The 16,997-nt window shown below is 46.9% G+C and overlaps 1 protein-coding gene across 3 annotated transcripts in view; it reads right to left on the reverse strand.

Moving 5' to 3' along the window:
- The window catches only part of BPNT1 (3'(2'), 5'-bisphosphate nucleotidase 1), a 756,164-nt gene that overhangs the window by 200,072 nt on the left and 539,095 nt on the right, over positions 1–16,997 (reverse strand). For all 3 annotated transcript variants that reach the window (XM_069608587.1, XM_069608588.1, XM_069608589.1), the window contains one exon: positions 10,214–10,411. In XM_069608587.1, coding sequence (XP_069464688.1) covers positions 10,214–10,411 — 198 coding nt within the window. The remainder of the gene's footprint in view (positions 1–10,213; positions 10,412–16,997) is intronic.

Raw genomic sequence — 16,997 nt, forward strand, 5'->3', positions numbered from 1 at the left:
GAGAGGTAAGCGAGAGGAGGTGATCAAGGTCTTCATAGAAGGAAGAAAGAGGACCAGGGGGACGATAGATGATTAGAAAGGTAATGGGGTGAGGAGAAGAGAAGGATTTGTAGAGAAATTCAAAGGAAGCGAAAGAAGGAAGAGATGGTGAGGAGGAGGAGGAAAGGTATTTGGGGTGGAAGAGGAGGCCAATTCCTCCACCACAGCCAGAAGCACGAGAGATATGAGAGAAGGAGGACGAGGAGGTAGTTAGGGAAGCAGGGACAGAAGTATTATGGGAGGGGATCCAAGTTTCAGTCAGACATAGGAAGTGGAGGTTGAGGCGAAAGAATATGTCGAGAACTGCTGCAGTCTTGTTACAGATGGATCTGGTGTTCCATAGCGCCACGTTCATGAGGTTGGGATGATGAGCGGTGGGGGGGGGGGTAAAGAAGATTAGGACGATGAGAGTGGGTGGGTGTGTGAGAGGAGGAGAGTGAGCGGGGATAGAAGAGAGGACTGGGCATGAGGAGGGAAAAGGAGAATAGGAGGGGGATAAGAAGGTGGAGAGAGTAAGAGATCGGAGGGGAAGAGAGGTCGGTGAAAAGGTGAATTAGCGGATCGCATAACCGAGAAATTAGAGATGCGTGGAGCTATGATGTTCCGTTGTTGTTGAGAGATAGCGAGAGCAGGGACCAGTGTGGTAGCTTCTAGAAGAGTCAGCACTCTACGGACACGCTTGAGTGGGGAAGGGGAAGAGGATTAGCAGCAGGGGTTGGGCAGTGGGAGGTAGGTAAGTGCAGAACTTGCTGGGTCTGGGATGAGGGACTTGGGAGAGGAAGGGGAAATTGATTGGTACCCGGGAAGAGGACAAGACAGGGGGTGGAGAAGGTAGACGGGCGTCCCAAGTAGTTATGAGATTATGAAGAGGGTGGAGGGCAGCTGGGCAGGAGGAGGCTGGATGGTGTGTGGAAGGTGAGAGCTACTAAGGAGGAGGGCAGGGGGTATCACGTTCCAGGACTGGACAGTGGGGAGGGCCGCAGGTGAAAGCAACTGAGGCGGGGGGGCTGAGGAACCAGATGGGCACCGATGGAAGAGTTGAGGTGGTTGAGGTGGAGGCAACAGAAGGTACCAGATCTTGGATAGGGGCACCTGTGGACGGGCCCAGGCAGCTGAGGCAAGCAGGCTAAGGTTCCAGTTGGGTACCAGTGGAAGGGCCCAGGCAGCTGAGGCGGTCGGGCTGGGCACCAGTTCTTGAGGCACTAGAGGCACCAGTATAGGAGCACCAGTGGAAGAGCCCAGGTAGTTGAGGCGGGCGGCCCTGTGAAGACACGCCTGGTCTTGAGAACTCGAGGGCCAATTTAGGGGCACCGGCGGAGGATGCCTGGCCCCAATGTAGAAGGGCTAAAGTTGTGATCCTGGGCAGTCGTGTTTGTGCTTGAGCGGGGAGGGCTGCAGGTACCAGGATTCAGGTAGAAGGCGCTTGCAGAGGCGTCTTTGGCAGCCGTGGTGGGTAGGCTGAAGTCGCAGTCCAGGGCAGCCGCGCCCGCTCTAAGGCCACAGGCCGCCGAGAGGACCACAGGCAGCCGAGGTGGGCGGGCCCGTCCAGAGTGGGCAGAAGGTTTCCGTTCACAGGCGAGGAGGGCCGCAGGCAGAGGCACCAGGCCGAAGGTGCCAGGTTGTGGGCACCCGCAGGACAAACTCCGGCAGCTGAGGCGGACGGGTCGGAGCAGCAGATCTGGGCAGCTGCGCCCATTCCCCAGTAGAGAGGGCTGTAGGCAGAGGCTCCAGAACTAGAATGAAGGCACCGGTGGAGACCCACAGGCAGTCGAGGCGGGTGGGCTGGAGCCGCTGTCCTGAACAGCAGGTCGAGCCTGCGCTGGAGGATCAAGGAGCCCGGTGGAATGGGTAGCCAAAGCGGGCTGCTGAAGCCGCGGACCAGGGCAGCCGAGCCGATGCAGAAGGCTAGGAGGCGCTGGGTAAGAAAGGCCTCGCCGACGACGATCCTGTGAAGAACCGCAGGCGGCCGAGTGGAGGACCAAGGAGCAAGCCAACAGGCAGCCGATGCGGGCGGGCTGGAGCCGCAGCCCAGGGCAGCCAAGCCTGCAGGATGTAAAGACGGGGAGGCACTGGACCAGGAAGGCCCCACCCGCGACGATCTTGAGCAGCCAAAGCAGGACCAAGGAGTGGAGGACCAAGGAGCAAGCCAACAGGCAGCCGAAGCGGGCATGAACAGTCTGCATAGATTATTTTGGGTGAAGTGCCCGGGAATAAAGCCGGTCGGATCAGGGAGGATCAGGCTGGGCATATAAGGGAGGAGCCTATTTGCCAAGATTTTAGCTAGGATCTGGTTATCGGTGTTAATTAAAGAGAGGGGCATATATGAGGAACATTTACAAGGCTCTTGTCGGGTTTCAACAGTACTGTCACTAGAGCAGTTCTAATGGAATGCAGAAGTGTTCCGCAGGTCCTAGCCGCTTCATACAGGTCTCGTAGATGGGGAATTAGGAGATCTGGGTACACTTTGTATAGCTCGGCCGTTATCCCATCGGTGCCCGGGCCCTACCATTGGGAAGGGAAAGGATTACTCTGCGGAACTCCTCATTGGAGGGCGGGGGGATCATTCAGAAATGCACCATGGGCCAGGTTCAGCCACCTCAGGGCTATTCTGTATAGGTATTGTGTTATCAAATTGGGGCCTGCAGTTGTCAGGGTGGTGTATAGCCAGGGATAGAATTCACTAAAGCTTGTGTTGATCTTTTCACTGTCCCTGGTGGGGTCCCCCCACTCTTCTTCAACCTCCACTATAGTGTCTAATTGCTGTTCTTGTTCAATGGCCCAGGCCAGGGTCCGGCTTGGGCAGTCTCCCTCTCCGTATGTAGCTGTCGCTATGAGCGCCCAAAAATCGCTCCTCCCTAGCGGTTAGAAGGCTCATTTCCTCCCGATTTTCGCACAATAGGGCCTGCACTTATGGGGAATCTTGGAGGCCTTTTAAAACCTCCAATCTCTTGATGTCAAGTTCTAGGATAAAGATGGACCTACGGATGCATTTCAAGACCCCATCCTCCTTAGCCATGCAGGAGCCCTGAATATAAACCTTCAAGGTTTCCCACACAACCCGGGGTCGGTGACCGATCCGACATCAAGTTGGAAGAAAGTTGAAATGTCTTGTCGTATATATGTTCCCGAAGGACTGCGTCCTCTAGGGCGCCGGCTCTAAATCGCCAACGCAGCTGCCTAGCTGGTCGGTTCGGAGCTTTAAAATGTACTAAGACTGGGGAGTGATCGGATAAGCTCCTATGGAGGATCTTGGCGCTAAGAGTGACACAGGCAAGTTCGAGGGACAGCATGACGATCAATTCTGGAGGAGCTGCCATGTACTCTGGAGTAAAAGGTACATTCCTTGCACGTGGGATGTAAGAGACGCAAGGTATCGATGAGATCATAATACTCTGCTATGGCTGCCCACTTAAGGGCCGCCAGCGAGAAGCCAGGCTGGGTGGAGAAGGATCTATCCAGATCCAACAAGAGGGCCTTATTAAAGTCACCTGCCCATACTACCTCATCATTCAGGAAGGTGTGCAGGTGATCAGGGTATACCAAAATATTTTATAAAGAATGAACATCTATCAAATTTCTTTTAACAAAAAATGTTAGAGAAAGCACTGTTGGCGGGGGTGTCCCCCCAAACACCTGTTTCCCACCCCTAAAAATCCACGCCAACCGTTTCCCAAAAATATTTAACCCTTTATCTCACCCCTAAATGCAATCTCTATAAACATTTTCGTTAAACAAAATTCGATATATATATTCATTCTTTATAAAATATTTTGGTATAAAGACTGCATACCGTGGTCAGCGCACCGCTGGGAGAACTCTGGATAATCAATGTTCGGGGCATACATGTCGACAAAAGAACTCGCCATCCCGCTAGTTCCCCTGCCACCAAGAGGTACTGCCCATCATCCATCAATCGGATCATAGAGCATGAACTCCAAGGAGCGATGAATATACGTCGCCACTTCCTCGGAATGTGTGGAATAAGAGGAGCAATACCTATGGACCCCCCCAACGCCCAAGGTTGGGGAGCTTGCTGCCCTTTTCCACGTGTGTTTCCTGTAGACACAGAACATTGACCTTATGATTCCTAGCATAACTTGAAATTAGGCATGCCTTTTTACCATTTGTGAACCCCTGTATGTTCCAAGCAAACAGTGTGATGCCACCTACTGGATCACTCACCCTCCCCTGCGCACCCATTTTGTACTGCAGAAGTCATTTCTAGGAGAAGTATTTGTGGTATTCTTGGTGACCGTGTGGTAATCTGTGTGGGACCGAGAGGCCCCTCTTCAGGGCCTTGGTGTGTGAATTCCGAGCCCATCGGGTCTTGACGTAATCGAGAACCCTGAGCCCAAACAACATTTCAGGCAACATTAACCCCAACAAACCCATGTGTACCCCCCACCCCCACCCATGCCAGAAACCATAACATACTGGCCACATAACGCTCCGCCCTCCATTTAATTCAACTAAACAGTGACACCAGCAGTGTCTTTGTAGCCACCGGGCATGGGGGTCTGTCAGCGGCTGGGATATCTCCCTGTGTGGAAAGCAATGTAACCATATGTATTGCTTTGAGGCCAAATGAATGATAGTGAGCCATATCTATAGGTTCTTCACAGGAGGACCGGCAGGCGCCCTAAAAGCATGGGGCCTACATCAACAGACATTGCAAGGCACACCTACACAATGCATTGGGGCGGTCAACAGGGAGGGGGAGGGGAAGAGGAGGGCACCAGGCTCTATGATATCCATGGCGAACTGTTCCGCAGTCTCTGGTGACGTGAAGAATGAGACCCTGTCCTCGTGCGCCACCCTCAGCTTGGCCGAGTACAGCATCGAGTAGCGCATCCCCTTCCTCCGGAGTATGTTTTTGACTGTCTGAAATGTTTTCCTCTGATCCTGGACCTGAGGGCTGAAGTAAGGGAACAGGTGTATGCTCGCAGACTGCCATCTCAAGGTTTGTTTCTCTCTGGCAGCACAGAGCAGAATATTTCGATCTCGGTAACTGAAGTTCCGGGCTATGATGCCCCTTTCAGGCGCCTTGGGGGGAGGTTTAGACATTCGGGATCTATGTGCTCGTCCCACCATGAACATGTTTGTGTGTGCAGGGGGGTTCTCCAGGACTTCCAGGAACAGTTTCTCCACAAATTACTCCATTTTGTCTATAGGGGTGGACTCCAGGACCCCCGTTATCTGAAAATTATTTCTTCTGGGCCTCCCCTCGAGATCGTCATTCTTTGCCACCACCTTTTTAACTATTTGCTGAAGGATAGCGACTTCACGCTGTAGGACTGCAACCTTATCTTCCCCCTCGCCTATTTTGTGTTCTGCCTCGGTCATGTGGCCGCAGAGCTTATCGATGTGCTCTGCGGACACGTCCACCTTACATGTTAGGGTGTCTATTTGTGCCCCCAAATTGTCAGTACTAGATTTGAGAGCCAAAAGTGTCTGGTTTAAGACAGAGAAGTCTAGCCGAGTTGGTTCCTGCATCAACTCGGGTGGGGTACGATTGTGGTCGGTTTTTCAAACTGGTCCATCTTGGCTTGCTTAATTTGGGCTGCCGATGACCGGGGGGTGCAGGAGGGGGTTCTGGGTATCCGCAGATGATCGAGCTCTTGTTTCCCCGGTGTTGTACCCCACCCCACTGGAGTCTCAATATGGGTCCAGTGCTAGTTATTTGGATGCCCAGTACTAGCCACATGGTGCCGGGTGGGAGGCCCTGCAGCGAGTGGACAGTGATGTGTCTTCCCCTGTGGGTATCAGTGGCAGCAGGCAGGCCACCTCGCCTCCAGAGTCAGATGATGCGCCTCAGTGGTCAGTATGTTGCAGCTGGGGCATTGGTGCCTAGTTATAGACTGCCAGACTGCCTGGTTTCCCCTGGTTTCCCCTGGTTTCCCCACTGTGCTGACACCCCTGTTGGTGGGGTAGAGCCCCATTAATACTCCCCTGGAGGGGTGGGGAGGGTCCCACCACCAGTATGTTGACAAAGCTGGTTGGGCCAAATCAAGATCTGCCCACCTGATCAGGGGAGTCAAAGAGCAGCTGGAACACGACAAGACCTTTTGCAAGAAGGATCCTTGGTGATCTAGGGTTAAGAGAGCACGGAGAACGAGGTTGGGCCAAATTGCCAGAATGTTCCTTGGGATTGAAGGAGTCAACGAGCCACACAGATAATATCAGCCCAGGAGCAAGGGCCCTTGAATATCCAGTAATTCAGAGAGCATCTGTTACAGGAGAAGTCCCATATGAATATCCGTTGGGTGCTAGGAAATCCGAGAGCATTAACACCAGAAGCAGTCCTGGAGATCCGGGAAATCAGGGAGCCCCCGGAACAAAATAAGCCACAACTGCAAGGAAGGCACTTTGGATATTAGGGGAATCAGCGGGCAAGAACAGGGGCAGTACACCCAGCACAGGGGTTCCCCGGGGTGCGAGAAGTGATAGTGCAGCATGATCGCCAGCAGCGGGGGCCAGTCACAGCCTGCTCGGCTGAGTTTCATATACAGGACACATGCTGGTTCAGATAGTGGACAGCAGGGGCGAGTCTCATGGCCAAGATGAGATTGCAGGCGTTAGGGAGATGCGCTGCCCCCATACTCACAGTTAGATGTTTCTCCATCTTCTCCAGGATCGATGAAGGCCCACAGCTGGCGCACCCGGGTGAGGGTGGGGCCACACCACACCCGAGCCCGGGGAGACGGAGCTGGTGCACAGGTCGAGCACTCAGTTGTTGCCAGGGGGGCAGACACCTCCCTCACCGCCGCCCAGCCCTGTCCGCAGGAGTCCAGGCTGTCATGTAGTCACCAAGTCCAGACGAGCACCCATCGCCACAGAGGATCAACATAGTGCTGTGTGGTGCACAGGTCGGGGGAGCTGGTATGCTGTGCAGAACGCCCACAGGCTTAAGATTAGGACCGGTGGGTGCCACCACCTTCCGCGACCGATTGCACTGTCTCTAGGGCAGAAAAGACCCACCAGAACCAGGATTCTCACGGAGGATGTCTTTGCCTTCCACTGAGCCCTCTCAGGCAGCGGCTATTCTCCAGCCGCGCAACAGGGCCCCTTCCAGCATTCAACATCTTAGATTGGGGTTTTCTGAGACAAACCCTGGAGAAGTTTGGATGCGGACCAGAATTTGTTTGCATGGTAATGGCCAACTTCAAGATCCCATCTACGAAACTGGTGATCAACGCTAAGCTCTCAAGTCCAATAGAGGTGAGAAGGGGCATACAACATGGATGCCCACTCGGCTGAGGCAATTAGAGGTGATGAAGGGATTTGTGGGGTGATGGCCAATGCAGATATACACAAGATTGCACTGCACACAGATGACGTGATGCTATTTCTCCGTGACACATCCCACTCTCTGCCAAGAATAATGTCCGTGCTACAAGAGTTTGCAGGGGCCTCGGGATTCACTATGAACCACTCAAAATCAAAAGCACTCAATATAACGAAGGGTCCAGGGGAGGTAGATGGATGGCGTAGGAGATTTCCCTTGGTCTGGGAAACTCAAGAAATAGAATATCTTGGAGTCACATTGACCCAGGACTATGGGGACCTATATGGGGCAAACATTCCCGACTTATGGAAAAAAAAATGACAGACTACCTCAGGTGGTGGAAAAACGTTCTTGGTTCCCATGGATAGCAGCGGTCAACATTACCCTACTACCAGGATTTCTATATGTGGTGGGCTCTGTTCCGGTTAGGAACTTGACTCAAATGGTTAAGAATCTACAAAAGGATACAGAAGGAGGTACTTTTCTTTATATGGGGCAGGAGGGAAACCTAGGGTTCCCAGGAGGGTTCTCTTTTGGCCACCACTACTGGGGGTCCTGGGAGTTCCCAAAATAGCACTGTACTTCTTGGCAGCTCAAATAGCCCCAATGCTGAATTGGACCCATCTGAGGGAGGAAAAGGCTGGTGTATTTCAGCAGGGTGCCACAAATATTCCCCTGGGTTCCCTCAGGTTCTTGAATAACGCAGCACGTGGGGCAGGAGGCCTGCTATTGGAGACCACAAAATGCTCTCTGGGTTTTTGGGACCAGGCATTACGCTGGAAAGGCCAGAGGCCGGGATTGGGACCTTACACCCCGATGGGACATGATATTGACTTTCGCCCAGGCAGGAGAAACAGTTTTGGGGCAAATTGGGGTGGACGAGAGAGATGCTCACGGTGGCAGATTTCTAACAGGATGGGTCTCCTTTACAGTTGGAAGACTGCAAAAAAAAGATTCAAGTGAGGGAACAACAAAGGTTCTGATTCATACAGATCAGAGCAGTTTAAGAAGTGATAAGGCATTACGGGACAGATACACAGTCATATGTGGATAAATGGGAACAGGAGTTGGGAATTGCAGTTACGGAGGAATAATGGGGCCAGATTTGGTGTAGAGCCCACAAAGCATCAAAGTCTACTGCCATTAAAGAAGCAGCATACAAAATATGCTTTAGGTGGTATATGACCCTGCAACGACTACATAAAATTAACATGCTCTCGCCCCTATGATGTGGGAAGTGTGGGGCGGTGGGTGACCTGGGACATATGTTGGGGACCTGTCCAAAAGCACAAATCTTTTGGAAGAAGATTTTAATTCATATTAAAGATATAGTGGGAATATAACTCCCACTTACACCGACGGTGGTGATTTTAGGGGCGGTGGCTGAGGTCATCTACAACGCTAGCGGGCGGAGCATGTGCCTCACTTATTACACATTTATTACTTGCGGCAAGGGTGACTTTGGCACACCGATGGAAAACTGAATGGGGGCAATAGTTGCCCTGCGGTAGGTTAAGATCTGGAGAGTGGTGGCAATGGAGAAAGTGTGTGCTTTGACCAATGGAACGTACCATTATGAATACGTCACAGGTAGAGAACACAACTATTATAAGCTTACTTACTAAACAGTTTCTCAACGCTCTGAAGAATGAACAATAGAAACTGCTTACAAGTGGATGACACGGATGATGACCTAATTGCAGAATACATGGAAAACTGTTGCGCCACTGATGTTAATTTTCGTTGAGAAAAGTTGGAGAAGGGTGGGGGGAGCGGTGACGAGGCAAAGTATTATAACCGGGAAAGTATTATAACTGGAAAAGGTGGCCCAGGTGTCTGGAATTTGTATGATTATGATGCATTGTACAAAGGACTTGATTGTAAATACAGAGAGGAGATGTAGTGAAGGCCTTCCCTTCACTCGGTTTTTTTGGCAGTATTGTTAACCGGGACTATGAACAATAAATGAAGCTTATAAAAAAAAGAAAAAGGAGGGTCGGATGGGAGAGCAAGGTTCAGTTAAGAGGTTAGCAGCATTGCGAGAATGTTGATGCTAGGAAGCAAGTAGTGATCGATAGGTGTAGTAATTAAGAATATTAGTAGACATAACAGAGATAAGACGGAGAGAAAAAAGGAAATATTTTAAAGAATTTATTGCAGGCGGTGAGATGACAAAAATAAACCAGAGGGATAGGAATTGACAAGGTTAGCAGCCGAAAAAGGAGGAGGAAAAAGACAGCATGATACAAGCAAGTGACGGAAGAGGCCCATAGGCCCAAAAAGGGTCAGAATAAGGGGGCTTTAAAAGAAAGTTTTAGGGTGCCAGTCAATCAGCTTCGCCTCAAATAACACCAAACGCCAAGCCACACCCCACAGGAAGTGTAGTGGCCTGCCCAGGGCCAGAAACTGGTGTCGACCTGTCTAAACTAATATGGAGGCTGCCTCACAGTGCTCACAAAGAGCCCCCTTGGACAGAAAGCCATTTATACCCCCTCCTCGTAGTTACCCTGAACAAAGTGCAGGACTACCAAAAAATAAAAGATTAATACTATCCCCATCATTTCCATGAATGTACAAAGGGGCTAATAATGTGGTACAACCCCCCGCCCCAAATGAAACCAACACTAAATATTAGCTGCCACCTGCCTATCCGCTATAACCATTGTAGGGTGGCATGTGCAACTTGTTAACTGAAATGGCCTCTTCTATTCTGATATCATTATCTGGCAACGTGTTCCTCTTTAAAATTATGCCGACATGGATCTGGTAACCCAGTGTCCATTTTGTGATGTGACTGGATGCTCAAGCTCATCCAAAACAATTATGAAGTTAAACATGCATGATCACTCAACAGAACGTAGAGAGTGGAACCAAGAGAATGATACCAACCTTGTTTCCAGCACCCCCAACTCTCACCACCTTATCTGGATTTAGGGCTGCAATGCAGTCATTCACCAGCTTGCTGCTGTGAGAACGTGTTGTGGTTATGATGTGGTTCCCATCAGGCACTTCTTTTAATTGAAATCCAAAGGAGCCAAGTCCCAGGATTCCCCATATCGTTCTTCCCAGCACTGCACCATCTCCAGCCTGCAGACAGGACACAGTCAATGAACATATAATTAACAACAGTGCAACAATGAGCATTGCAGAATGGAAATAATTTAACCTTGGAACCTTGAACATAGCTTGCACGATTATTTCCCGGCTACATTTTTAACTGGAGGAATGCAAATGCAATTGTATGATGGAAAATGACCACATGAAATGTTTTCTTTTTGATAAGTGAATTTATTGAGCAAGTGCATTTTTAATACAATTTAACATCGCAATTACTACTCAATAAATCAAGTTATACAAAACAAAAACATTAAATGGTCATTTTCTATCATAAAATTGAGACTGTCATGGAATCCTCTCGTTTGTGTTTTGAAACTGATCACTTTCCCAAAAAGGACCAACTCAAGATGTGCAATAAAAGTAAGTTATGACAATGGTACAGGCAAGTAAACATCGGTTTTTAAAGTGAAGAACAGAGGATGTCTAGGAATATGTGGCTTTCATACGGGGCATTTGCAAGAATATTGGTAATTCAGTAGATGTCAGACAAGCTTTTCTGTGGGTTTACTGGCTTGAGCATAGTCAATGGAAAGATTGGGTAAGAAATAGGACGACGAGGAAAATAACCTTTTTTTGAAAAATAGGCAGTAATCATGAAGGAGGTCCTTACCAAGAAACCAAACATTAAATGACAACAGTGGGACACAGATGCAGACTCATCATATACACCGTCCTTCTATCCCATCAATCTATTTTGGTTAAGAGATCACATTTCCACAGCTTGTTAAGAAATACCTGCTACCCTAGACAGACAATGTAGCAGGCCCTTATGTTTCTTTTTCATTGCCCAATTGCCTTTTTGAATTCGGCATGGGGAAATTTAACAAAGTCGATATCTAGCAAATGCAATAGCATTCAAAAACAAAACTAGTTTGTGATTTCAAAGTTGGTTAACTTGCCTTCAGCCCAAAAACTAGAAATGGTATTATTAGGGAAAACATACACAGTACATATAAAAGCATTTGGAAATCAAATGCCATCACGAATAATCATGGCGAATACTAATTATCTAATTAGTAATACAATCCTCTAAATTCTGCCAGAGCTTTAATAATGCTTGTAAGAATTTTACTATCACAAACAAGTAATCACTTTTTCTTGTAGTTATATTAATAATTCAAAGTCATTTTCTAGAATAGGCATATTTTTTCAAATAGCTGTGCAAGCTCCAAGGATGGCTCTAAAAAGAATACAGGTTGAAATCTAGTAATGCGATTCAAGATCCAGAATCACAGGCATTACCCCAAGGAATTTGAATATTTTTGCTGGTGAGAGGGATTACCCAACTCAAACATGTTCAACATGTGATGTAGCTATGTACTGCCAATATTCACACCTACTTAAATTAACTGATCAGCTCTTGATGAATCACATTCACTCGCGAACATTTAAATCATTCTTATTTTAACATCACTACGACCAAGAATAGTGTCATTTGGATGTAAGGGACCTCTGAAATGAGCTCCCAGATGACATGTTTGCCGCAAAATATAAAATCAGACAGATTTATGTTCAATACATCATTTAAACATCTTTTGACCAAAGAAGACCGTTAGTGACATTTACCAGCTGACATGTGCCCTGTCAAACAGGACCTCAGGCACTCCAACAGCAGTTTGGGAAAAATTACAGATAAGAGGAGTCGAAAGAGGTAGGCTCAATGCTGTATTCTGTTAACACATTTTGCACCTACTCTGCAGTGATAGTCGTACATGGTTTTGCAGCCCTCTTCCCTCACTAACCTACAACCCAACCCAATTTCTTACAGAGCCAAGTGAGCACCTGGAGACCATGCAAATGGTAGCGGTGTAAGTCAACTTAACATAACATATATAAGAGTACAGGAACTATTTTGTCCATCTGTGTCTCTTTCAGTGGCTTGACAGTAAATCTGCCACATTCTCTATTGGCCTCTTCACACTCTCATATTGTATTGTATTTATTATTTATAACGCGCAAACCAGCAGGCCCGGAGGCATCAGGGCGCAATTTGTAAAAGGTTACAGATATGCAGGTATAACAGAGAATCATAAACATTTACACATGGGATCCGATATGCAGGTATAACAAAGAATCATTATATACATTTACAAGAGGATCTTATATACATATGTACAGTAGTTTCAGTGCCGATAGGTGATAGTAGCAGTCGGCAAGTCAGGGTAGGTCAGGAAGAAACGCGAAGCCGGCCTTAAAGCTGGTTGAAAAGCCAAGATCTAGTGTTGGCTTTGAAGGTATTGAAAGAGTCTTCCGCTCTAATTGAAACAGGGAGGGAGTTCTATAACTTGGAAGCTAAGACGGGGAAACTTGAGCCCCCTGCTTTTTGCAATTTAAATCTGGGGATCGCTAGACAGTGGGATTGGGCTGTTCTTAGAGGTCGGGAGGTAGAGTGGCGCGACAGTCGACTACCAAGGTAGATCGGGGCTTTGTTGGCTAGGCATTTGTGCGTAAGGGCGAGTGTTTTGAGTGAAATTCTCTGTTTGACAGGTAGCCAATTTAACTTACTTATGGTTTCTGTGATGTGGTGGTGTCGGGGAATGTTTAGAGCGGCACGAATGGCGTTGTTTTGTGTCGTTTGAAGTCTGTTCAGGTTCACAGTATATACAGTGGGTAGATGTTTTACACGCCTCCAACAAGAGACGCGTTGGTAGCCAATTTCCCAGAATTGATGATTTTCTTGTCCATCCACCACTGGGTGTTCTGTTATAGATGCAGGTGTGACATAATCAACTTGGTAAAGATCCTTGCGGACCGGTTCAGTCCGAAATGTTGGAACTTGTACTGGTACATGTGCACCCTGGATTGAGAATCAGAGGACTTTCCGGTGCAGTCCCAAATGGCTATGTGCATGTAGGCATCCCGAAGGAAGAGTGCACACAACTAATCCCCCACTAGTAGTGCCAAAAGCACTTGCTCCAGTGTGACCTTTTTCAGTCTTTCCATAGGGAGGAAAAAGTAGAATTTCGACATGTTAACAATGGTTTCCTACCCAGTGGAGGTTTGACAATTCACGGGATATCGTCACTTCTCTGCGGAGCTAGGAAGGTGAGCCTGCTACGCAACATTCCCCTTAGGGGCAACAGTAAACGGGACATCACAGGGAGAGACTCCCCTCTTGGGGACAAAGACTTCCGTTCCGTAAATGAACTCCCTACCCCACTTTCCAATGAGCCCTCAGACCAACAGGCACAAATTGAACAGACCACTGTGTGCTATTTTAATACCGCTTTCAATAATATAGGCCAATACAAATCCACTGAGAATAGAAATGGAAGAGTAATGCTGATCACTCCTATATGGCAAATATTGTATACTGTGAAGAGTAGGAACTATGGAGTAAGAAAGATTACTCCAAAGAAAGAAGGACAATGATTCTCCGCTGGGGAGGACCCAGCTAAGATGCATTAAAACCAAAGAAGAAATTGCATTAGAGTCATGTTCACCGAGCAAGTGAAGCCTGTGAAGTTCGAACCTGGGAGAGAGAAGCCAGGGCATTCCGGAAGGTCCTCAGTGGAGAGGACATGGAGAACAAAGAGGAACTTAACCAGTGCAAGAGACGGCAGGGAGCCAAATCGTTGTCTGGCAAATGTTGCCAGGTGCTGAGACTGCATTGTCCAACAATGTCACCAAGACCATACAGCAAACTATTCCACGGATGTCGAAGCAGAGAGGAGGAAGGCGCTAGAAGCCCTTATCTAGGCAGCGTGATCCCAACCCCACAGGAAGAACCGGTAACCCCAACCCAACAAGGTAACCGGAGCGGCGGAAGACCCGGGAGGGGCTACGGGCAGTCACTAAAGATCAGAGAATAAAGAATACCAACAGACTCATCTCAGTAACAGTAAAAGTAGCGAAGAGTATAACGAATGCAAGAAACTCAACATACTCGTCCCAGTAACAGTGCAAACCACAGAAGACATAACGAATATCAAGGGACTCCTCATACTTGTTCCAAACAGTGTGAAAGCAGCAGAGGGTATGTCAAAGACAAAGGGACTCCTCAGCCTCTTCCCAGTGATAGCAGATGTAGTAAAGACACTGAAAAGGTTGAAAGACTGGTAATAAAAGTCTCTGTGGTTGGGAAGGCCAAGACAATAGCAAAGAGGAGCAGAAGAACCTATATGACAATTTCCCTAAGTGGAAGATAACGAAGAGGTACAATGGATCAGGGACATTGGTCTCTGTGGAATGAGAGACTGTCAAACAAGTACAAGCAGGACTCCAGATAAGGTTCGTACCAAGCCTTTTTACGCATGAAAATCTTGTAAATACGACAGCTTTATTATTTTCCTGTGTATATTTACGCACAAGTTTAGAGCAGAGGGCAGTGCAAAGGTCAGGTTACTTGACAGAAACCAGAACTCTTCTTTAGATTTTTATCAACATAGATGTAATTGTAAGCCATGGAGAAAAGCCTCTGAAACACAATTTATTTCTCTGATGCCATTCAAAAAAAGAAACTGCACACTGTGATAAAAGGAATGGTTTCTTTCCATTCAGCTTCTGCTGTGTTGTGTGTTTATGCTCATAGAGCAAATGGAAGCACTGTGCATATTTAGTTTCCTAGCATTTTGGGATTGTATAATTAATTAGGTGGAAAACTAAGTTGCAATTGAGAATTAATCTTTTGAAACAAATTATGCTTTTTTCTCCAGTGAAAGCAAACCAGTATTGCACAATTGTATTTTTCAGAGTTCCTGTGCAGTGTGCATAACCATGCGGGAGCAGATCATTTTTACACTTATAATTTAATTTACACTCTAATTATAAAAACAGTGTGTAAAATGATGATTATGCACAGTCTAGTTTACATCCATTCAACCTTGCAATCAATGGGGTACATTACTATAAATGGTAAGTGGCAGCAGAGTATTTGCTCAAGGGTGAGTGATTGTCATTACACCAATCAGAAGGTTTATAGCCTCTCAAATCTTCAAAAAAACAATTAAAACACGCAAAACTAGATTCTCCAGGAAGTGCAAGCGTGGTTTAAAAACAAACAAATTGAAGTTACATTTGTAACTGAAATAGAAACTCAGCCAAAAAAAGCTTCATACATGGATCGTCCAACATCTAGGCACTGTGTTTATTATACCTCAGTGGATAATCAGTTTACCGACCTCCGAAGGATGTTAACCAATAAGATAGCTCAGCCGGTTGAGTGCTCGTTGCTGTGATCTATGCGTCATCTGTAGGTTGCTGGTTTGAATCCCGGCAAGGCCAACTTAGCCTTTCATCCTTTCAAGGTCGATAATATAGTGGCAACTTCGGTTTGGTGATAATTGTGATAAATATGTTCCATGTACAGCACTTTGCCAAAAGCGCTACATAAATAAACATTTGACCATGAGATCAGGTATAAAATTTAGCATGGAGTCTTTGCCTCTCTGCACTGTTGTATCATAACAATGGCAAACCACTAGGTAGTAATAGCTGCAGGAAATGAGGACTTTAATTAAACATCAAAAGACAATTTTACTATCGAACCTGAAAAGACACAATACAATTCATGTTTGCTTTACTATGTAATTGACCAGGTTTTTGTGTTTTCCTCATTTAAATATATTCACGAGATTCCAAATGGTCAGGCTTAATGAAAGGTATATTCTGTTACAATGCAGAAAGCTACCACATGGTAATGATTTCCATACGTCGGCTGGATGTCGCATACATTTTACTCTTGCAAAGGAGAAAAGTAATTTTCCTTTGGAACTCGACTTTTGCTACTAAGAACCTATCCTGAACTAGCTGTTGGACACTATACCCTAGTGACCCCTCTTCTGCCACTGAGAACACTCATGCTCCAAGAATAAGAGAAATACTTCTAAGGATTGGGTCTTTTGCCTAGAAAAAAGAATAAGTGTTTAAAACTGACTTACTTGCAAAAGAAGTTGGTTGGTAACGAACTCGGAGAGTGAACAGTTACAAAGGTTATCACTTACCTTAAAAATGTTCAGCCATTCTAAAAAGTATATGTAGCATCTTTCTTTCCTTAGAAACGGTTTCGCATTCTAACAGAAAGTAGATGTAAGGGTATATTACTCACCTGTGATGTGGTTGTGCCTCTTCCCAAAAGTAATGTTGTTGGTTTCTCTTCACTATTCCTGTTAGGAGAACTATGAGTGTCCCCAACTGGGTCTTGCTTACCCTGACCTGCTATTAGCCAGTCCAGAATAAGTCTGCATAAGGTTTTACCTACCTAGAATAACCTTGAGTCACAAAGATCAACATTGGGTTTTGCTTTCCCTGGTCTGTTTTAGACAGATACAAAAACAGTCTTAGGTTTACGCCTGCCTTTAAGTGGCTGATAGCTCCTGTAAAAAGTGTATAGGTTTTACTTACCTTGAATATAACGGTGTTATCCTAAAATAAGAGTTACTGCTTTTCTTAGTCTGTGAACTGAAAAGCAACTGTAATTGAATCTTACACCCCGAGGTCCACCTAACCTAGAATAACGGTTATCCTGAATTAGAGTTATAGGTGTTTTACTATTCCTAGTTATAGGTGTTTTACTGTTCCTAGATTACGTGTTCCACTGTTCCAAAAAGTTTGTCAA

Source organism: Ambystoma mexicanum, chromosome 4q (assembly GCF_040938575.1).
Source record: "Ambystoma mexicanum isolate Mex_15411 chromosome 4q, UKY_AmexF1_1, whole genome shotgun sequence".
Lineage (NCBI taxonomy): Eukaryota > Metazoa > Chordata > Amphibia > Caudata > Ambystomatidae > Ambystoma > Ambystoma mexicanum.